This window comes from Protomyctophum bolini (assembly GCF_963924005.1).
Source record: "Protomyctophum bolini genome assembly, chromosome: 7".
Classification (NCBI taxonomy): domain Eukaryota; kingdom Metazoa; phylum Chordata; class Actinopteri; order Myctophiformes; family Myctophidae; genus Protomyctophum; species Protomyctophum bolini.
This window is the reverse complement of record NC_137868.1, coordinates 44569512-44593342: the sequence shown is the minus strand read 5'-3', so window position 1 is coordinate 44593342 and position 23831 is coordinate 44569512. Positions and strand designations below refer to the sequence as shown.

The following is a 23831-nucleotide window of genomic DNA, read 5'->3' as shown; positions in this document are numbered from 1 at the left end:
ATGCTGCAATGGGCCTGTATGCAGCCGACACTTCCTCGTTCAGCTTCCTTGGTCTCAACTGCGCATATCATGTTTCTTTCATTCCATGGAGCACCATGTGAGCAACATGGCGGCGCCCTTACGGTCTTCACGTCCCGTCCTCTTTAGACAGTCCTTGGTACTACATGTTGTCTCAGTAAGACAGCCCCTCCCCCTCCCTCTCTCAAGGTGGGGGTGAGTGTCCATGGCGTCACTACAATACTAAAAATATCTAAAAACACAAATGACCCACATCAATATAACCCCCATTTGCATCTTGTTGCAAAAGGGGTGAAGTGGCCCTTTGACCCTGACTCGCCATCTTCATTATGAGTCCAGTGACTAAATGTTCAGAATCTACAGCTTGGCCGGTGTTGTAAACCAGGGGTAGGCAACCTTGGGCACGGGTGCCAACATTGGCACAGGGAAGGGTAGTCACTGGCTCACTGGCATAAGTGTGAGACAGATACGTTTTTTCTTTAAAAATGTAATATTCCAAAAAGTCAGTTCAATTAAGTCCATTATACGAATTACATCCTGCACATAATTGTACATTCATTCAAACTGCTAACCCATGACTGGGGAGGGATTCTGGGACATAGGTGGGTTATTGCTCTGAGTTTAATGATCACCCTGATGTGAAAGAAAATATTTCTAAGGTTGTTATGTGTATCCTATGGACAATCAATCATTTGGGAATATTACATTTTGATGTGGTGTCATAATTATATATATGGCACACTGACTATCACAAAAATGAAAACATCGCACTTCATGTGAAAAAGGTTGCAGACCCCTGTTGTAAACTCTAAGTACTGGACCCTCGTCTGGTTTTACAGACTGGTAGTGTGTGCCGGCTGGGTGGTGTCGTGTGTGACAATCCGGTTGAAGTATACCTTCGGTACGGCGACAGCTATTTTCCAATAGCTAAAGTATAACATAATGCTTAAAACACCAAAAGGACTTTTCTGTTTGGATGTATATGGGCTGTCAAGTAGTTTTTGGCCTGCACTCAGTAGGCGTTCCCGCATAATTTTCCCGGGTATGATGATGCCACGGCAGACGCAAAACTCTGAATTATAGAGTCTCTTGAATAGTTTTCACTTCGTTTTAGTCACATTTTAGTCACCTGGAATGTTTTAGTGTTAGTCTAGTTTCAGTCGACTAAATATCGTAAGAACAACACTGCATGGTCATCAGCATAGCCATGTACCTACACAGGCTTAGAGAGGAAACCGCAAGTCACTCAGCCACTTAATCCTCTGATTGATGCCAATTACATTAATGGCACTCCAAGGACAAGCTGTTTAGACGTCTTCGTGGGGAGGCGGCGGGAGTTCGTCCCTATAAGTTGTTTTTTTCCCCCGCAGATGACCTGAAAAAAAGGATGTACTATGAATATATCTTACTAATCTGTGTGTGCATGTGAGTGTGCATGTGGGGGTGCGACTGTGCATGTGCGCGTGTGTGTGTGTGTGTGTGTGTGTGTGTGTGTGTGTGTGTGTGTGTGTTTGTGTGTTTGTGTGCGTGAGTAATGCTGCCTGCCCTTTGCATATCACGAGAACTGTCCGACCAATCGCCTTCACATTGGTGTGTGTGTGGCTGACAGCCCAAGGGACTGACCGCACTGTCCAGTGTGAATAGAAGTCAGTCGGATCAGAGGTCTCTTTCTCTCTCCCTCTCTCTCTCTCTCTCTCTCTGTCTCTCTCTCTCTCTCTCTCTCTCTCTCTCTCTCTCTCTCTCTCTCTCTCTCTCTCTCTCAACTTCAATATTTGTAAAATCCAGAGACAGACGCAAAGGGTGTTCAATAGCACTGATTTATTAAAGAAATAAAATAAAATGGTTGAAAAATGTAGATATAGCTGTTTTCTTCCTGACAGGAACAAGAGAGGTAGAAAGAGGGAGAGAGAGGTAGAGAGAGGTATAGAGAGAGGTAGAGAGAGAGGTAGAGAGAGCTATTTAACACTTAATGTGTAAGTGTTAAATTGCTCTCTATGCCAATATAGAAATGCCTATACCCCGTCTCACCGAGTCGCTCCGACATGAAAACACATTTTCAGGTTGAGAAGCCAATTTTATGCAATTCAGGAGAGAGAGAGAGAGAGAATAGGATGCAGGTTGAACGGGTGAAATTGGAAGTGCATGAAAACAAAACAAAAAAAAATAAACGAGACAGAAGTGGAACAGTATACAAAATGTGAAGCTTATTTATGATCTTTTGTGGGCAGAATGAGGCCACCGGTGTGGAACAAGGAGAGGAAGTACTAACACTACGTTACTTTTAACCCATAGAGCACCGAAGTCTGTCGTCAATATCGGTAGAGGGCGCAGATCCACAGGTTCATGTACTTTTTATTTGCTTTAAAATCCCCATTTTAGATCACGTCGTATAAGAACTGTGTTTGAAAAATAAACATGTCATCCCAGCCGCTTCACTCCCATGGATATGAAGAATCAACTGACCGAGAGAAAATGCTAATGTTACCGAATTAGTTACATTTTCGCTAGAAGTGGACTGTAGGCTATCATAATTATATGAGTGACTGACTGTCGCAAACGATACAGAGACACCTCCCTGACAATAACGCTGAGACAGCTTGTTTATTTTTGGACCACCACAACGCTTATAGTAGACGATATTAAGGCAACCGGGGCCGGTTCCGCACGTGCCGCACAAGGTGCCCTTTTTTTTTTCTCCCACTTGAGCACCTGCTTGCATGCCCCTCTAAATGTCTGTGCACGCCCTGCACTGCTGAACGCTCTGACCGTTCTACACCACGGCGCGCTGTGTGTACTGACGCCCGCTGTTACGACGCACTGTGACTGAAATGCACTGTGACTGTTATATTTCCACATGATCTCTTGATCCTCCACGCTGTCACGCGGAAGCAGCTTTATTGACTCGCTTGTTTGCGGCGCTCCCCTCCTGGGTCCGTGCTGGAGCCAATGAGGCGCTTATTCCTCTGCATCGGGTTTGGAGACTCACGGCGATATATAGACAGCAAGTCAGTGGAATTTTCATTTCCGTTTTTTTCCTGTTTTTTTTTCCGTGTTATGAACGCATACAGGATACAGTTGTGAACCGTAATCAATTGATATAAAAAAAAGGCACGTTAAAAGGCGCGCAATCGGCGCCAAATGAGTTAAAATACATGCACCGTGGAGTCGGTTACTCGGGCGTATCCACCACAGAAGAATCTTGAGTCACGTGGCGCTCAATCCAGCTCCGAAGGCGTGTGTGCATACACACGCATACACACGCAAGCACGCACGCACCACACGCACACACATGCGTGCGTCTCTTGGTGTGTGAATGTGTGTGTGAATGATGGGATATATTGTAAAGCACTTTTGATAAATGCGCCACAGAAAAGCAGACCCATTTATATTGACAGAGCTTCCGTTTCTTCAGACTGTATCCCTCACTCATGTCATGGCAGAGCTTCCGTTTCTCCAGACTGTATCCCTCACTCATGGCATGACAGATCCTCCGTTTCTCCAGACTGTATATCCATTACTCATGGCATGACAGAGCTTCCGTTTCTCCAGACTGTATCCCTCACTCATGGCATGACAGAGCTTCCGTTTCTCCAGACTGTATCCATTACTCATGGCATGACAGAGCTTCCGTTTCTCCAGACTGTATCCCTCACTCATGGCATGACAGAGCTTCCGTTTCTCCAGACTGTATCCCTCACTCATGTCATGACAGAGCTTCCGTTTCTCCAGACTGTATCCCTCACTCATGGCATGACAGAGCTTCCGTTTCTCCAGACTGTATCCCTCACTCATGTCATGACAGAGCTTCCGTTTCTCCAGACTGTATCCCTCACTCATGGCATGACAGAGCTTCCGTTTCTCCAGACTGTATCCCTCACTCATGGCATGACAGAGCTTCCGTTTCTCCAGACTGTATCCCTCACTCATGGCATGACAGAGCTTCCGTTTCTCCAGACTGTGCGACGGAAGCATTTGAACATAGTGAGAGGCAACAGTCTGGCAACGTGAGACTGCCCCCCCCCCCCACCATCTATACAGACTTTGTTGCGTATACCCACAAAGATGCAAAAGGAATTTCCTGACGAGTTTAATATTTGGGCCATATATAGCTGCATGCTTTCTGCCCAGACAGACAGCAGACAGAGATGGTATATTATCCCATTCTGGGCGGGAACCCCTTTTGGTGTTTTAAGCATTATGTTATGCTTTAGCTGTTGGAAAAATGGCAGATCTATACGCGCTATACGAGCTTGTAGATCTGCTATTTTTGAAAACTCGCGAAAAGGTGGGCAGGAATCTTTGAATATATCTTCTTTCACAGCGAACGTTTTTTTAACTTTATATAGCTCTGGGAGGTCCCTGGATCGGCGGCATAATTACATAATTATATATTTGGGGGTCCTTGACGTGAAGATGTTTGAGAACCACCGACATAAAAAAACATGAGTTTTTACAGAAATCTGTCAGGATTTATAGAAGACGTGTTATTTAATTTCGACGTCAGGTCTAAATGGGTTACGAGTAAGACGCGCGAACGCGGGAAGCGAACACAGATCGTAAATTGCAATAACAATTAGAATAAATTGTGTCCATATATGGGCACAAAAGGGGCCAGGTCAACAACAAACAAATCACTGGCCCCTTTTGTGCCCATATATGGAGCTGAGTGGACCTGGCCCCTTTTGTGCCCATATATGGAGCTGATGAGTGATTGCTGATGCAACACACTCCATATTTGGATAGCGGGACAGACAGACAGACAGACAGACAGACAGACAGACAGACAGACAGACAGACAGACAGACAGACAGACAGACAGACAGACATGATCTGCTAGGTTTCATAGTAAGTGCTCACTGCGTTCGCAAATATGGCTGAACTTCAGTGGCTGACACTGCAGGACCTAAACGGTATATGTGGACCGTTTGGTCCTATACACTGTGTTGCCAGGCAACAGCTTGGGGGGGGAGGGTTCAAGATTATTTCCTGTCTGCCGGGCCGCTGATATTCAACAAACACGACAACAGGAAATAAACGCCGGGGACCAATTTAGAGTGTTATTTATGTTGTCAAAAGGGTGAGAGGAGAGGACGCCGCCGGTCTATTTTGGGTGCGTTTTAGAGAAGAACCTTTTGTAGAGACAGAGGGGTTCTCAATGTGAGGTCTGCGGGACCCCAAGGGGACCATTAGGGGGGTTCCAGGGGGTCCGCAGCTAAATCAACCAAATGGACCTTTACGGGAATTTTGAGTACAAACGGAGCCTAATGGACCGTGAGTTCTATTTGTACGTGCTCTCTCTCTCTCTCTCTCTCTCTCTGAGGCAGTGTTGTTTTTGTCAGTAAATTTAGATTTTAGTTTTAAGTCATAGGGCTGTATTTTTTGTGTGTCTTAAGTATACCAGGTCTTATTCCCTAACTTGAGTATAAACTAAAGACCTGGAGGCGTGATCATCAATGCCATTTGGCTATTCTGAGTGGCCAAAGAGCATTGATCACGCCTCCAGGTCTTTAGTTTACTCAAGTTATAGGGAATACGTTTTTGTCACCTGGAATGTTTTAGCGTTAGTCTAGTTTTAGTCGACTAAATATCATAAGATTTTAGTCTACTAAATCGATTTAGTCGGACAAAATGTATTTTAGCGGGCCTTGATATATACCGTCGTTTTGGGCTTGTGGATCGGCTATTTTCAGCATGCAACTAAATTGTAAAATGACTTATATACTGGATCTCTTGTCCACTAGTCCCTTCCTAACATTTTAGTCTAGGTTATAATTGTTGAGGAAATCATATTATTTTATTATTATTATATTTAGTCTTAGTTTTAGTCATCGTAGCTTAGTTTAGTTTAGTTTTCGTCAGTGAAAAAAGGTAGTCGACGAACATTTTTCGTCTTGGTTTTAGTCGACGAAAACGACACGTGTTGAATCAGCCGCTATGACGGCGTCAAGGCCCGCCAAGATGCACTGTATAGTCGACTAAATCTAGACTATAACACTAAAACTTTCCCAGGTAGTGACTGAAACAACTGTGACTGTAAAATGTTGACCGAAACAAACTAAACGAAAACTATTCAAAAAACATTAAAAAAAAAAATTCAACACTGCTGTGCAGAGGATCTGTCCTGATCTCCCCCGTCCCCATCCACACAGATCCTCTCACACACTTCTCTCCGTCCATCTCTCCAGACATACTATACCAGCCGTCTTATCTGTTCCTCCATGAGGCAACGAGAGCCGCTTACATCTTGTGATCTGTCTTGCTATATACTGGGGGACTCTCTGAAATCCCACTTCAGTGCCTCGGGGACGGCGGCTGTCCAAAAAGCCTTGCTTTTCAGGAAATGGAGACGGTGACCTGTCATGTCACCCAATGGATCTATCTAAGTGTAGTAGTCCACAAGCTCGTGTTAACACAATGTTTGCTAGTACACACGCGAAGTCTCGTATATAGGTCGAGGCCATGAGCGAGCCTGGAGACCAAATCACTCCCATAGCGTCGGGCGGATGAGGGCTTCAGCCCCCCTGCCCTTTTTACCCCGTCTGTAAAACAATTGCCCTTATTTCCAGACCACGGATGCAGCGTTTACTGATGGTGGAAGAGAACTGCAAATGCCACTCCAGTCCTTTCCATGCCATGCCGCGGAAAGGGAACAAATTTGTTCCTATAAATCCATGTCGTTATACTGTACACCGCATCTCCACTATAGCTAAAGAGTGCTGGGTTGCTGCCCCCGAAAATAGCTGATCTACACAAGCTCACAACGTTGTGAGTTGTGAGCTTGTAGATCTGCAATTTTTTTGTAGATCTGCTCATTTTTTTCAGCCCCTGGCCCCCCCTCTGCACGCTCAAACCTCCGCGCATCATCTCACGTCCATCCCAGTTGTGACACGTCGTGCTTTTAAATATCATTATTCACGCTTAAATAGTTTTATTCGAAATCATAAATGGTCTGTATGTGCAGGGGGACTATACACACGCGCAAAAGCATTACGTGATATTTATGCACACGGGGCATGCCATGGGTCCAATGAAACTAGTGATTCTCACACTTTTTTATTTCAAGGACCCCCGGTTTAGGCCACGGACCCCCATAACTCTTGAGTGTACAGAGTGTACTTGAGTGTACTTCATGAGGCCTGATAATCCACATAATGTGTGCAATTGTGTAATGTTGTGTCTTCCTCTGTAATGTATTTTTGTTGTCTTTGATGTTTTATGTGTGGCTGCAGCTGGGGTGAAAGCCCAAGACAAATTTCCCTTGTGGACAATAAAGTTTACCTTGACCTTGACCTTGAGATGAATCCAAAAGGACCAGTACAGGGTATCTCTTCCCTTTCATTTTGACGTAAAACAAAACACTGCGTATAACACAAACGTTGAAGACAAAGGCGGGGGACGCAAATTCCGATTGGCATTGGAACGGAATGATGTACGAGTAAGACGCGGGGAACGCGGGAAGCGAACGCAGATCGTTAATTGCAATAACAATTAGAATAAATTACGAATTGGTGAGAACTGTGTAGTACTGTGAAATTAGTGACTCATGCGTTCGTGTGTCTGTGCCCTTTGTGCCCATATATGGAGCTGAGTGATTTGTTGATGCAACACACTCCATATTTGGACGTAGCTCCATATATGGGCACAAAGGGGGGACGCACAGACGCACGGACACACAGACATGATCTGCTAGGTCTCATAGTAAGTGCTCACTGCGTTCGCAATGATGACGTCACGTGTGATAAGAGCGCCCCTCACTTCACAGTTCACACGGGTGCGATTTTCAGTTGACGTTTAACTGTCAAGCCGTCTTTGATGTCACAGACTGTCCAAAGTGAATCTCTGCGTTCCTTTATTTAGCATCGATACACTGAAGTCCTTGCTGCCACACCTTTTGATCCAAACACATGAGGGAGGGTGCAGGGAAATCCCTTCATACTACAATAATACAACTGTGCCAAAAGTGCAAGATCCAAACAGAATTTGCACTAACATGGAATCTACAGGAGAGGTGGATTTCAACAGCCCTGCTCGGGCTTGCACTGAGGACTACCCGCACTGGGATCTGAGCCCTAAACAGATCCGGCTGAAGTCTGACGAGGTCATTGCCAAGTGCAAGAATGTGTGGGACGCCGTGGGCTCCCTGGACCTGGACGGTGTGACCTTCAACAACACCGTGAAGGCCCTGGCCGACATGGAAACTGAGTGCTATTCCCAGTCCTTGATCTTCTTCCAGTGCAAGGTTTCTCCCAGTGAGAAGGTGAGGACCGCCAGCTGGGATGCATATAAGATGCAAAAAAAGGTTCATAGACGTGAGCATGAGAAAGGACATCTACCAGAGGATTCTTGCTCTGGCGATGAAGGTGGACGAAGACAGTCTTACTGCAGAGGATAAGAGATACGTACATATGCGGCTTGGGGAGAGCATACAAGACAAGATGAAATTCAGTAGTAAGTAAATAATCTACGTAGTCATATCACAAAAACTGGGACGTACGAGGGTAGTCCCGGTGGCTTATGGATCGAAGCTCTGGGGATGAAGGTGGATGCAAGAAGTCTTACAGAGGTATACATGGAGACATACATGCAGGAAAACATCACACATAGGAATGGATTGCATCTCCCCAAAGATAAACAAAAAAGGCTAAATGACATTAAGAAGAAGTTAATAAATGGCAATTTAACCGACGGAGAGGTGTTGAAGCTACGTGCTCAGAAGAGCGCTTTGCTGGGTTTCAAAACCTACGCTGACTTTGCCCTGAGGAGCAACATGGTGCGGTCTGCCAACAAGGTCTCCATCTTCCTGGACGAGCTGACCCGTAAGCTGAAGAGTCAGACACTGGGAGATGAGGAGAGTCCAAAGACACTGGGAGATGAGGAGAGTCCAAAGACACTGGGAGATGAGGAGAGTCCAAAGACACTGGGAGATGAGGAGAGTCCAAAGACACTGGGAGATGAGGAGAGTACGTGCCAGTTGAAGGAGTATTTTCCCTTGGAGGTTGTGACCCTTGGTCTGCTGGACATCTTCCAGGACCTGCTGGGTCTGTCGTTCAGCCTGGTGCACGGCGCCCCCGTGTGGCATCCTGATGTCACTCTGTACTGCGTCACTGACCGCTCCTGTGGACAGACTGTCGGACAGTTCTACCTCGACCTGCTCACCAGAGAGGGAAAGTACATGTACAGGTATGTCGGATATTGCATCTTGCTGCAGCCCGGCTGTCTGCTGTCTGATGGGAGTAGACAGAAGGCCGTTTCTGCCTTAGTCACCAATTTCAAAAGACCCACAGCCAACCCCTCCCTCCTGACGCATAGAGAAGTGACCACATTCTTCCATGAGTTTGGTCACGTCATGCACAACCTCTGTGCTCAGGTCGACTACGCCGCATTCCACACATTCCACGTGGAGAAGGACTTTGTAGAAGTTCCGTCCCAGATGTTGGAAAACTGGGTTTGGGAGAATGAACCACTACAGAGAATTTCTAAACACTACAAGACGGGAGCTCCGATTCCTGACGACCTGCTGGACGAACTCATCAAGTCTCGTCCCGCAATCGCCCGTAGGGAATTCCTGGCTGAGATAGAACTAGATAAATTGGAGCAACGTCTTTACACCCATCCGAAGAGTCTGGGAGTGATCCCTGATGAATGGATTGACATATTAGATGGCCAGTACTATGGCTACCTGTGGAGTGAGGTGTTGGCCATGGACATGTTCTACAGCCGTTTCAAACGGGAAGGCATCATGAACCCTAAGGTGGGTTTGCACTACAGAAATTGCATCCTGAAGCCTGGTGGTTCTAAGAATGCCAAGGAAATGCTGAGGAACTTCTTGGGTCGTGAACCCAATCAGGATGCGTTCCTCCAGGGCAAAGGACTACAAGTTTCAACGTGTTCAGATCGGAGGTCCCGTTCCAGATGCTGGAGAAAGGACTAACGGTTTCAACATCAACATTCAACAAAAGAAAGACATGTCCCCCCACCCCCCAGGGTCCACATGTTCAAATCACCCCATATCAATCATTTATACATTATGGATCAATAGTGTGGACTTACGACTGTTTTTCGTCTGTGGCATTCAAGGCAACAGTTTCAGTTGTGGTCTGACATCAGTGCAATTTACGTTTGTGACATCCATCCGCCATCCACCTGATGATTTTAATACAGCCCCCACCAAAAACAACAATACAGGGCACCCGCTGGCCTAGTGGTCCAGGCGCATGCCTGACAGCACGTCACGTGTTCAAGACAAGTCCCATTCATGACAACCTTTGCTGCGTCTCTCTCTCTCTCTCTCTCTCTCTCTCTACTCTCTCTCTACTCTCCTATCTTCACTAGTAACTATCAATAAAGGCAAAAATAAATAAATGCACTGCTTAACCTATTAACCCTCTAAGACCCGCATTAATTTCTACTTGCAAAAAATAGATTTCAACCTTATTACTACTACTTTGTACTACTAGGACTAAGACTAAAAAAAAATAATAATAAAAAAAAGTTTGATGAAACATTTATAATAATTATATAATAATTATATAATAATATAATAAATTAATAATTTACATTTGGGGGATATCTTTCACAATAATGAATAAAACATGTTCTAGACATTCTAATGATCACTAAAAAAACATATATTACAATTATTGTACTTACTTTTATTAGGGTAAAGGTCAAAAGTCTTAGGTTAAAAAATGTTCAGAATCGCACAGAGTCCAGACATTTTTTATTTGTGTGAATTTCAGCCTCTGTGGGGGGTGTTTATATGCAAATATCATGACCAATGGCATTGCAATGAACATCACTGATGACGTTTAGGTGAAAAAAAATAAAATGTAATTAATTAAAATAAAATTGTTTCTAAAAAGCAACGCTGGGTCTTAGAGGGTTAAAATTGGGAAAACATTTGTAAACACTCTCTGCACGTCCCTGGGCTCTTCTTTGTTTATGTCGCGCATTCCACCGGCACTATAGCCTCACATCACCGCCTATATCGTTGCGGCATATAATCGGTTAATATACTTTTATGTTTGTACAATATTACAAACCCGCTGACAGACTTAAAGTCTGTTAAAAGGAACATTTCCAAGAATAACAACGGCAAAAACAAATCTTCTCTTAATGACCATACAGGCCAGGAAAACCATTGCTGGTATTATTCTCATTGTTCCAGATCTGTCAGACAGACTGAATGGTGTAATTAGTACAGTATATTCTTAGTTGCGAATGCAGTGAGCACTTACTATGAGACCTAGCAGATCATGTCTGTCCGTGTGTGTGTCCGTGTGTCCCCCCTTTGTGCCCATATATGGAGGTGAGTGATTTGTTTGTGATTTATGCAACACACTCCATATTTGGACGTATATTGGGGACTCCTTATATGGTTATGGCTAAGTTAAAAACTTAACTTAAAAATAACTTAACTTCAAAAAATAATAACTTATCTTAAAACTAAATCTTAAAAAAAACCAAATATGTACGAGCTGCGTTCGCTTCCCGCGTTTGCGCGTCTTACTGGTATAATAATCTATTAAACGCTTAATAGCTTTATTTGTTTGGTTATTGCTATGTAATATAATGTTGTTCTCCAAAACTAGAGTATGCCTATAACGTGTTCAAAATGAGTTTACTGCAGGGGTCAGCAACGTTTTTCCACATGAAGTGCCATGCTTTTATCTTCTTGAATGTCAGTTTGCCATATCAACATTACATTTTATTATGACACCACATCAATACACACATAATTATTTCCAACAGATTTTGATTCCCATATTCACGACAACCTTATTTGTTCTTCTTGTGGAAATATTGTCTTAACATTAGGCCACTTTAGGCCTATACTGATGAGTATAGACTTAATAGAGGAATAAGTACCCACTTATCTCCCAAGTCAGAGTTCAGAGTTTGAATGAATGTATAGAATTATGTGCAGGATGTAATCTGCACACTGATGTGAGGAGACTTAATATATGATAAAAGACATTTCCTCTCTCACGCTTATGCCAGTGTGCCAGTGATCACCCTGCTCCCCTGTGCCAATGTTGGCACCCATGCCTGAGGTTGCCTATATACACCCCTGGTTTACTGTATCTCTCAAAAGCAGCTGTCAATGTTTGTCAATAACGATTAGCGAGAGACAGAATCGACATTTTACGTTTTCACGGTTTGCACTTATCATATTGACAGACCATGTGACCGCGATAACAAACAGGACAAAGACAAGACATGCATATACACATATAGCTCAAAGGGAGGAAAAAAAAAAACTATACCAATTTAGAACTGTAAAAACACAGGAAACTGCCCTTATAGGCAGAAGTGTATGCGTGTTTGGGGAATTGCAGTGTACAGTCTGTCTATATCTACGACGTATACATGAGACACCGGCAGAGACAATGAGATAGTCATTTACATTATGGAATGAAATGCTAGTACATTATCCGTTGTTGTTACAGCCTCAGGGTAGCTTATGGATGAACTTAAATTGCTTTGTGTTGAACAGCATGTGTGTGGTGTGTGGTGGTGGTGGTGGTGGTGGTGGGGGGGATGAGTCAATCTAGGGCACTTATACCAGGGGTTTTATCCAGAGCGTCTTGTTGTGTGACATCAGAGTAAATGTCACAAACCCTCTAGTCAACAAAACGACGGGGCAATTTGTCACAACAGAAGTATAAGTAGAGAGCACGGGGAACATTGCGTTTGTGCTTCTTCAGTTGAAACGAGGATACTGCGGATACACATCCAAGCGCCGAGTATCTGTCTAGATCCATTTAGGCCGAGTCATGACGTCTGATGTCTTCAAAATCCTGACAGTTTTCTGAAAAACTGTTTCTGTGTCAGTTGGCGCTCAATATTTCATGTCAAGGACCCACCCGAAATGATATGTAATATGCCTCCGCCCCCCCGCCCCGTCTATAGAGTTTAACCCATTCTGACCTGAGATCAGATTCATACGAGGTTTCCACTGGGACACACACTGGGTCTGATTAACCCATTCTGACCTGAGATCAGATTCTAAAAAAATGTCAGTCGTTCTTTCGATTTTTCAAAAATAGCAGACCTACAAGCTCGTAGCGCGCCACTCGGTGGCGCGCTATGAGCTTGTAGATCTGCTGTTTTTCAATAGCTAAAGCATAACATGATGCTGACACCAAAACGGGTTCCCGTTCATAATGGGTTAAATGGACAGGTATCAGTCAAAAAGGGAGACATCGAAGAGGAAGGATGGATGTGGGAGGATCAACATAATGGAATTTCAGAACAGGTCAGCTCCATTATATGGAGATCTAAGGGTTTGAGGTCCGATGTAGAGTTGCTGGCCAATATTGATGACATCAAGGATCTCCATATAGATGGGGGTAAGAGAACGGGGGAGAAACAAAACGAGAGGGGCAAACCCTCCAGGAAGTCTATACGGGAGACCTGGATCAGTTTGATTCATTATTTATTAAATAATAAACTCATGTTGATGGGGTCAAGTGTTATTTTTCTTATTTTTTTTTTGTGGTTGCATGATGGCCTTATTTATCTGTTAATGCAACGTTGTTCTCCCTTTTTGTATTACTGTCTTAATGTGATGTTGTTGTGTGTTACAACGGTTGTGTTCTTGAACGTCCCCTTTAAGCCACTGATTACCTGCTCAGTGCCAGCCCTGTCAACGAATGGGGTGGAGCTCCACTGGCTATATAAATGGGGCCAGAGGAGTCATTTCAGAGAGACTGCAAAGAGGACAGATACACACACACACAGAACAAGAGGCTTGTGTTGTACACAGAGTGAACAATGAGTGCAAGTGTGATTATGCAGAGAGGCGAATTGAGAAGGAGTGGAGCAGCATCAGTGGGGTTTCGTGGGAAACCAGACCGGTGCATAACGGAACGCTGCACGTCAAAACCATCGCAGCGGTCGGGTTAACCCCGGCCGTGTGTGTGTGAGTACTGTTTAAGCAGCGTTCTGTAGATATACTATACCTGTGCACTATAGCTGCCGTGGGCTTCTGTACAACAGAGATACTGGCGGCTCTGTTTTGTGTACTTATACAGATCCATGAAGGAGGAAGTGGATGGATTTCGATGATTTAATTATAGGACTGGATTGGGGTTGCTTCCTCTGCCCATGCCTGGCTACCTTGTAGTTAGAGGGAAGCACCCTATGATGCGACGGACCATTGCTCCGAAGGAGCATTTGTCCGAGGTGCGCTGGGGGGTCGGGAGAGGGTGGGTGGTTAGGTTTAGGTGTCTGCCCCGCGGGAGGTTAGGTTTAGGGTGAGGGTTTGAGGTAGGTTGTCGATCGGACCAATGGACCGTCGGCATATTGACGCGGACCCGTAGTTAGACTGACTTGCACACTGCGTAAACTTGCACATTTTGTACTGGACAGTTTTTAAGAGTTTATATTGATGGCAAAGTTTTAGGATTGTTGGTATAGAATAAAGTAATTGCATATTTTTTAGCTTAGTATGATATTTTGTTTCGTTGGCAATTAGAGGCCTTCATGTATTATATTTTAAACCTATTTTTTTGTAATAAATATTGTAAGTTATATCTCTCCCTGATAGATGGCCTCCGCCTCAGTCTTTTCCCTGGGTTTTCATATGTTTAATTGCTCTGTTGCCTGGTATAAAGACCTGAACCTGTGTGTCTTTTATATTGAAGTTAAGAGTGTTATACAGAGGACCATCCTCATTAAAAAAGGTGGCGTAGTCGCAAACCAGCTTTATTGGGTTTCACAATTATGCACCCTGCTCTTTTAACAGTGCACCTCGAATATATACATGTTCTATGTGACTTTAATCGGCCCAGGTCACACTCACACAAACACACACACATACACACACACACACACACACACACACACACACACTCTCTATGATAGATAGACAGGTGGGTAGATAGAGTCTAGAGACGGACAGACGGACAGACAGTGGCTGTGGAATCTGTGCAGACAGACGTTGGCGTGTGAGACAGACAGACGGACGGGTTAATGGTTTGTAATTATCTGCGCTGATTGTCACAATTGAACAGGTGTTAATAATGCAACCAGGAGGTGAATTATTCACCTGCCGGGTTCATCAACTATTCATAACACAGATAAGTTACCGCTCTGTCTTCAAGCCGGCCCCTCCGGCCATCGTCGCTGCCGTGCGTGCGTGCGTGCGTGCGTGCGTGCGTGCGTGCGTGCGTGCAACTCATTGTTACAGCTGTGGGATTAGAGGTCATGGACATCAAACAAACCTGACAGACGGACTGATGGAGAGACAGACGAACAGTGGAGAAGAGTCTCTCCCTCTCTCTCTCTCTCTCTCTCTCTCTCTCTCTCGCTCGCTCTCCGTCTGTCAAATCAAATCAAGTATTATTATTGGAATGGCAATAATTCCACATCAACGTCAAACGTAAAGTGGATTAGCTCCGGCGGTATAACTTCAAGTCCTCCATTAACCCATTCTGACCGGGCACCCATTTTGGTGTTAGCATCATGTTATGCTTTACCTATTGAAAAATAGCAGATCTACAAGCTCATAGCGCGCCACCGAGTGGCGCGCTACGAGCTTGTAGGTCTGCTATTTTTGAAAAAATCGAAAGAACGACTGACATTTTTAGAATCTGATCTCAGGTCAGAATGGGTTAATCAGACCAGTGTGTGTCCAGTGGAAACCTCGTATGAATCTGATCTCAGGTCAGAATGGGTTAAGCAGCGGGCTAGTAATGGCAGCCGGACCTAATTATAACTTAAGCAACAATTAGCTGAGCTTGTGGCAGTTCCATTTACAGTATTATATACTGTATAGCCACTAGCCATGTTGTTGCCATTTTCTTGAACGGAAATGGGCAGCTTCCAATACTCAGATTCCAGGAGGTGTAGTTACTTCCAGACTCTATATATATATATATATATATATAGCATTTGGAGATTGTGGAATAGTGGTCTGGCTACGCGAGAATATGATGGACATTACAGGGGTGGCCTTAAGGATCGGGAGGCCCCGTTCATGACATCATAATTTAGATAATTAATATGTATATATTTATTTTTTAAACCCTTTTGTTTTTGTGTGTGTGTGTGTGTGTGTGTGTGTGTGTGTGTGTGTCAGTGTGTATTATCGGACGTCAAAGCATGAACAGCATACAGCACAGCCAAGTAGAGAAATACACTAAAGCAGCTTGATTAAACAATTGCAATTGAAATGACTGTAAGGTTTAACTGGGAGGCAGCATAATGCTATACAATGATGCAATCAGTGATTATTAGCTGCTACCAACTAAAGTGGACGTACAACAGGATGATGCTGAATAATTGGCAATGCTGATTGGAAGGCTGCAATGCAATATTACTAGCCTACTACTACTACTATTTTTGTTTGAGGCCCCTGGAGGCTCGAGGCCCCGTTTCAATTGAAACGATTGAAACGTATATAAGGCCGCCACTGATGGACAACCTGATCATCCTGCCTCTCTGTATCCACGTTTTTCCCCGCCAACGTACTGGGGTGTGTGTGTGTGTGCTTTAAACTTCCTTCATGTCTGTGTTGCCATGTCTGCTTATTATAAACGACCTTTGACTTGTTTTTTCTGTAAAGTCACTTGCAAATACATTATTGGTATAGTAGCTGGTTGATGTTTTCTTTGGGTTGATTCTAAAGTGTATAGTAACTAGAATTTCGCCCCCCTTTGGGGGGCTCAATCCTAGTGTCGTTGCAGCGCAATATGGGAAGAAGGAAATTGCGGGAGTTGACAGACTCAGAACCGAATAGTTCTGATGATCCTCATGAGCCCCGCCTCCCCGCAGCCCCCCCCCCCCCCCCCCCCACAGCGGTGGGAAAAAATAAGTTGATGTTTTCACTGGTACTTTGGGTAGGCTACAGCAGTGATACTCAACCTCAGGCCCGCGGGCCACATCAGGCCCGCGGGACCATTATGACTGGCCCACCAATGAAAATCAAAAAAAAAGAAAAAAAAATCTGGAAAATGAAATAAAAATAAATAAATCTGAATGAAGTTATCTTTAATGACATTATTATAAGTAATACTATTAGAGTTGTACTATTACTCGAACGAAAATAAAAGTTTGGGGGCGGGGGGGGGGGGGGGGGGGGGAGATGCAATGCAAATGAAAGACATATACTGTGTATCCCTATTCCCTGACATAATTTTATAGCTAAACGGACAGAATTCTATTTTATTTGAATGATGAAACCCAGCTGCCATTAATAGTTCTTCACTTATAGCTATCTATTTTCAGGTAGATTGTTTTATTTTACTCAGTCAGCCATATCACTACTACATTTTTTTCATGAAAAAGGTCATAGCTGGGTAATCTATTTTCAGGCAAATTGTGTTTATTGTATTTTATTTTACTCAGCCATAACAATTTTTTTTCTGTTAACCAACTTGCTGGCTGGCAGGCAGGCAGACAGCTACTCATAGACAGGCAGACAGACAGCTACTCATGGATAATTGGACAGGCAGGCAGTCAGACAGCTACTCATAGACAGGCAGACAGACAGCTACTCATGGAGAATTGGACAGGCAGGCAGACAGCTACTCATAGACAGGCAGACAGACAGCTACTCATGGAGAATTGGACAGGCAGGCAGGCAGACAGCTACTCATAGACAGGCAGACAGACAGCTACTCATGGACAATTGGACAGGCAGGCATGAAGGCAGACAGCTACTCATAGACAGACAGACAGCTACCCATGGACAATTGGACAGGCAGGAAGGCAGACAGCTACTCATAGACAGACAGACAGCTACTCATGGACAATTGGACAGGCAGGCAGGCAGACAGCTACTCATAGACAGACAGACAGCTACTCATGGACAATTGGACAGGCAGGAAGGCAGACAGCTACTCATAGACAGGCAGACAGACAGCTACTCATGGACAATTAGGCAGGCAGGCAGGCAGACAGCTACTCATAGACAGGCAGACAGACAGCTACTCATGGACAATTAGGCAGGCAGGCAGACAGCTACTCAGACAGGCAGACAGACAGCTACTCATGGACAATTGGACAGACAGGCAGGCAGGCAGACAGCTACTCATAGACAGGCAGGCAGACAGCTACTCATAGACAGGCAGACAGTAAGACAGCTACTCATTGACAGACAGACAAATAACTACTCATGGACAGACAGACAGGCAGGCAGGCAAAGAGCTACTCATGTTATGTTATTATGTTATTCTAACAGCTACTCATGTTATGTGCAATAATTTGTGCAGTTATGGAAACAGCTCTTTGTGTTTATGCAAGAAAATGTAACACATGTATTTATTTACATATTGTGTGCATGCACATTGTACTTTCCGCCGCGGATTTATTTATTTCCCAAATGGTCTAAAATTGAGTTATTTAGCATACTTTTACCAATGAATTAGCCTATACACAGACAACGACGGATTAGCCTATTTTGGACGATATGGGTCTTTTCTCGAGTCACTCCGCTGAAAGTGTCAGTGTTGCTGCCTTACACACCCGCCGCCTATGGGCACTGTACTGTAGGCATATAATACCTGGCTAGGTGAAAACAAAAGAAACCCGATTAGCATTTGAGTACTTTTAACACCTCTGAACAGCCGGCGGAATTCCAGAGCATGTGTAAATACGCTAGTATGCAGTCTGTGACAGAGTCACAGAGTGTCAATAATTGCCAGAAAATCTGTAATGTTAATATAAAATGTCCACGAAAATCCTCATGGGGGCTAAAAGGGGCTATTTAATTCTTCATATAGCCCCCACAGACTCGACGTCGTTGGACAGACTCCACTTCATGTTTCAGCTGTGTTTTTAAACTCAGTAGTGTGCCCTGCACACAGCGCACACTCGCAATTGCAGCTGGAGGGCGACGCGACACACACACCCCCCCCCCCCCACACACACACACACACACACACACACACACACGCACACTTTTTTTCGCTCGAAATTCTGATTCACAATGACATCGAGTTGAGGTGTTTGTTTGAAGGGTAATTGTTGCATAAGCGCTATTTCGCACTATTTCTCCCTCCCCTCCCCTGTGTCTGAAGCAGCTAGCATGGAAGCTATATGGATTATGGAAGCTTTCCCTCCGATTGCACACAGCCATGCCGTTATCCACGCGTCCATCCGATTGCTTGTAATGTAAATGTCCCATCCACTGAGCAAAAGCGATATAAGCGCCTTATTCATTCATGCGATTCATTTGGGTGTGGGGCTGTGCAGTGGTGTGGGCAGCCTTTCTGACGGAGGCTCGGAGCTGCTGCTGCTGACGCTGTTCGAGTCGCATGGAGCAGTATAGAGTAGGCGTGGCGCAGCATTAGAAGGGCGCAGCAAATGCACGACATTGAGGGGTAGAAACCATCCCGGTCGCGTGGTTCATCTAACGCGTGTGTCACTGTGAAGGACTGGCCCCATTAAGTGAACGTAGTTGAGCCCAATATTGGCGTTACGCATTTCACTTGAATAATGTTGTGTGCGCACGTGCGCACGCTGAGAAAGACAGTTATTTAATGAAACTGAAAATTATAACGCTGCACTGCTGTGTCGCCGCCGTATAGCCATTCCTGTGTGTGTGTGTGTGTGTGTGTGTGTGCAGGCGTGTGTAGTCGGCGGTGGGCTGGCAGGCGAAAATAGCAAAAGCTATACGTGTAACGTAAATATTTCGGCACAATCCAAGTAGTGAGAATGAACAATGTTGATTTAACTAAGGGATTCGCTGAGTGTTTTATTTTGTAAATACAGGGATTTAGAAGGGATAAGCACTAATTTCTCCCCTTCCTTCTTTCTGTTATCCTGCGAGGGCCCTAAAAAGCAAGATGGCTGATTGTGAGACTGAAAGAAGTAGTGTGGGGGCGGGCCTGGTGGGCCTATGAGAACACAGAGCAGTGTTGCCAGGTTTGCGAATTGTAAGCGAGTTGCAGTGTGTGCAAGTAGCCTGGTTAAAAGGCCTTGTTTCTGCCCCTGGTGGGGCAACAGAACATGTAGACCAGTTTCTGTCCACCGCTTTTGGCCACGTGACCAACTTGACAAATGTTAAATTAGATTGCTTATTTGCGCTTGCTTCCACATTTCTTCACATCAAGGAACCCCAGATAAATACTATGTAATTGTCCACAGACATCAATCTGAACATATTTTGTGCCTTTTTTTTATTATAATGTTAAAAAGATATTCAAAATACTTCAATTTATTCTCAATGTGTTTTTTAAATAACGAATGTACAACCTCACAATGTGTCGCCGTGAGCTTGTAGATCAGCTATATTCATTCGTGCTTGTTTTCATAGACCTGGCCACTTGTTTATCTCTCTCGCAAAACTGGCAACGCAGCAAGAGAAAGAGGAACTTATGCACACACAAACGCAAAGACTTATGGGCTTATATGATGAAAAATGTGAATATGTTTCTCTAGGTTCTACTGGGACCTGCTGATGCTGTGTCTGATGATGGGAAACCTGGTCATCCTGCCTCTCTGTATATATATATATATATATATATATATATATATGTCTCCATGTAGGTTCTACTGGGACCTGCTGATGCTGTGTCTGATGATGGGAAACCTGATCATCCTGCCGGTGGGCATCACGTTCTTCAAGGACGAGAACACTCCACCGTGGATCATCTTCAACGTGGTGACGGACACGCTCTTCCTCGTCGACCTCGCGCTCAACTTCCGGACCGGCATCGTCAAGGAGGACAGCACGGAGATCCTGCTGGACCCCAGGTGTGTGCGTGTGTGTGCGTGTGCGTGCGTGCGTGCGTGCGTGCTCGCTCGCGTGCGTGCGTTATAGGGTGCTTAGATTAGGTATAATGGGACCAATCCCGCGTAAGGGGGGAAATTTGAAAACTTCCAAGATTATATGCCAAAACCCACGTCAAATCTGTTCCTGTGTGTGTGGGGGGGGGGGGGGGGGGGGAAAGAAGTATTTAGGCCTGTCACAAAGATGCAAAATGATATTATACTATATATATCTGATTATATAATACCACTTAAATGGTGTAAAAAAAGATCGGTTTCTACAGATCGGGTAAATTTGCCGATCACCAATCGAGTCATTTGGAGTGAATATCGGGCCGATCACCGATCGATCGGAGCATCTCTAGCGCGCGTGCAGCCCGGTGTCAACCAAAAAACGCGTGAAATAGCACGGATTAGCGTTTCTGTATACATACACACCTAGAAACCCCCAAAAATCGGTACATATTACGCTGAAGGAAGGGGCGCCATCTCTACAGACCTTGAGCCACGAGAGACACCAGCGAGTGTCTCTCTAAAGCGTGCACGAGTTGCCGTATCGAACGTTGCGAAGTTCGCTAGAGCCGACTCGGCACCGTCCGAGTTGTAACTAAAGCACGGGATTGTAAATAATGTTAAACCCTGAACTCACCCAAACACGGTGAAACAGCACGGATTGGCAATTTTCCGTAACTAGACGACTGGTGAAAGCCACACCTCCGTCTTAAGTTCAAAACAGTGGTAGTATATGTACGGATTTCTAGGCTGCGTATTGGCTTTGGAACAGACCCATGTTGTCTCTTTCTGTCATAGTGACATTGTCCTGCATCGGATCATAAGGGCGGCTGTGGCTCAGGAGGTATAGAGCAGGTCGTCCAATGATCCATGGGTCGGCGATTCGAATCCCGTCTCCTCCTGTCCCACATGTCGAAGTGTCCTTGGGCAAAGACACTGAACCCTATACATTGCCTCCAATGTGTTGGTCGGTGTGAGCTGTGGGAAGCGAGGACGCTGGCGTGTCGACTGTTCGCCGCTGCACCTCCCAATGTATGAATGAACGGACCGTTGGAAAAGCGCTGTGGAAATGCAATTCATTATTCTGTGTCCCTATCCAGATCAGGTTCTCCGACAGCCTCTTCTGTCTGTCTGTTTGTTTGTTTGTTTGTTTTATTTTGTACGGAGTTACCAATCCGTGCTATTTCACCGTGCTTGGGTGAGATCGGGCTATAGCACGTGGCGTGCGTGCGTGAATATGTGCATGTGTGGATGCATGCGTGCGTGCGTGCGTGAGTGTGTGTAATTTGTCCGTTGAGTGAGTCCGGGGTGGGTTGTACATATTTATATTGCAGCAGCAACCCCAAGGCGTCGCTGTGCGTACAGTAGCAGCAACTAGAAATAGAGCTCCTCCGAGCACATGTAGGCCAGGCCAGGCCAGGCCAGGCCAGGCCAGGCCAGGCCAGGTCAGGTCAGGTCAGGAAGGTTATTGTGGGCCAGTAATGTTCGGAGTTCAAGTAGAGGTGAGTGGAATACGATAACAACGATATAACAAATTTATTCATACAGCACTATTCCAAAGGAAGGTTAACCCATTCTGAACGGGAACCCATATTGGTGTTAGCATCATGTTATGCTTTAGCTATTGAAAAATAGCAGATCTACAAGCTCATAGCGCGCCACCGAGTGGCGCGCTACGAGCTTGTAGGTCTGCTATTTTTGAAAAATCGAAGAACGACTGACATTTTTAGAATCTGATCTCAGGTCAGAATGGGTTGATCAGACCCAGTGTGTGTCCAGTGGAAACCTCGTATTAATCTGATCTCAGGTCAGAATGGGTTAAATGGTGCATTTATATAGCGGCGCTTTACATATAGATTGTGCATTAAATTCACCCAATTCACACACACACATTCATACGCCGATGGCGGCTGGAAACCATGCAAGGCAACCAACCAACCAGCACATCAGGAGCAATTATAGGGTTTCAGTGTCTTTGCTCAAGGACACTTCGACACCAACTCTGGTTCGAACTGGCAACCTTTGCGCTTATACCATCCAGCCACTCTATACCCCTGAGCCACCGCCGCCACCAGCGGTTACAAAGTGCTTTGCAGGTACAATAGCAGCATATAAAAACTGCGCAAACGCAAAAGCTGAAAGAGGCAAAAACGAAAAAAGAAAAAGGCCTTTACAATAAAGATAGGTTTTTAGAAGTGATTTAAAGGAAGACACTGGTTTTGCTAGCCACATCTCCACAGGCAGGGCATTCCATTATGTGGAAAGTTGATGAAGTTATTGCCAATCAGGTCGAAATAGGAGATCCGTCTTGATCACACGACCAGGGTACCAATTTGCGTGATGTTTGGACACAATCTGTAGAAGTAATTTCCAGTTCAAATATGATTATTTTTGGGGGGGGGGGGGTCCCCACTCCCAGTTCAAATATGATTATTTTAGGGTGTCCCCAGTTCAAATATGATTATTTTACAAATACGTGACCCACCGTGAATGGGAGACAGTCATTGGATTATTTTTCATTTTACTTTTTTCACGTCATATAAAAGGAATGATAGCTTCAAATTGACATGTTTGTTTGTGGATTATAGAGTAATGTCTTGCAGAAAACATGCAAGTTGAGAAAACAGGCTTGAAAGGTTCACTTCTGCAGGTAACATTACACCCAGCTACATGTGTAAGCATGTATTTCATATACACATGTCGATTTCAGCTTTATTTCAGGCATGCTAGTGTTATTATGTGAAGAGTCCGCCTGTGCTATATTAACTCATTTTGGATTTAAAATAAAAATCCGTTTCTCCTCTGGTGAAAAGCTGGAGGTTTCACGATGACATGTAGGCTCTCAGTCAAATCTGGTCACGTGATTGTTTTCGGGTGTCCCCAGTTCAAATATGACTATTTTCGGGTGTCCCCATGCAGTTCGAATATGACTATTTTGCGGTGTCCCCAGTTAAAATAAAACCTGAACTGAACTGAGAACCGCTGATTTATAAAGCGTGTCACTGTCCTATATAATCCCACGTCACTCCAGAGTATCTATAATGAACGCTTTTCTATGCACTATACGTGCCTACTCAAAAGCG

At 44.7% G+C, this 23831-nt stretch overlaps 2 protein-coding genes across 2 annotated transcripts in view; both read left to right on the top strand.

The window, feature by feature from the left end:
• Positions 1-23831, top strand: part of LOC308318743 (uncharacterized protein) — a gene marked incomplete at its 3' end in the record, with an annotated part of 66518 nt that overhangs the window by 13435 nt on the left and 29252 nt on the right. Inside the window, exon 2 of the mRNA XM_080768370.1 lies at positions 20515-20721. Within this exon, the coding sequence (XP_080624496.1) occupies positions 20515-20721 (207 nt within the window). The remainder of the gene's footprint in view (positions 1-20514; positions 20722-23831) is intronic.
• LOC308317914 (thimet oligopeptidase-like) lies at positions 8588-9949 on the top strand (the record flags this gene model as incomplete). Its single annotated transcript, XM_080767263.1, has 1 exon — positions 8588-9949. The coding sequence occupies one exon, from the start codon at positions 8588-8590 to the stop codon at positions 9947-9949; it is 1362 nt and encodes a 453-aa protein (XP_080623389.1).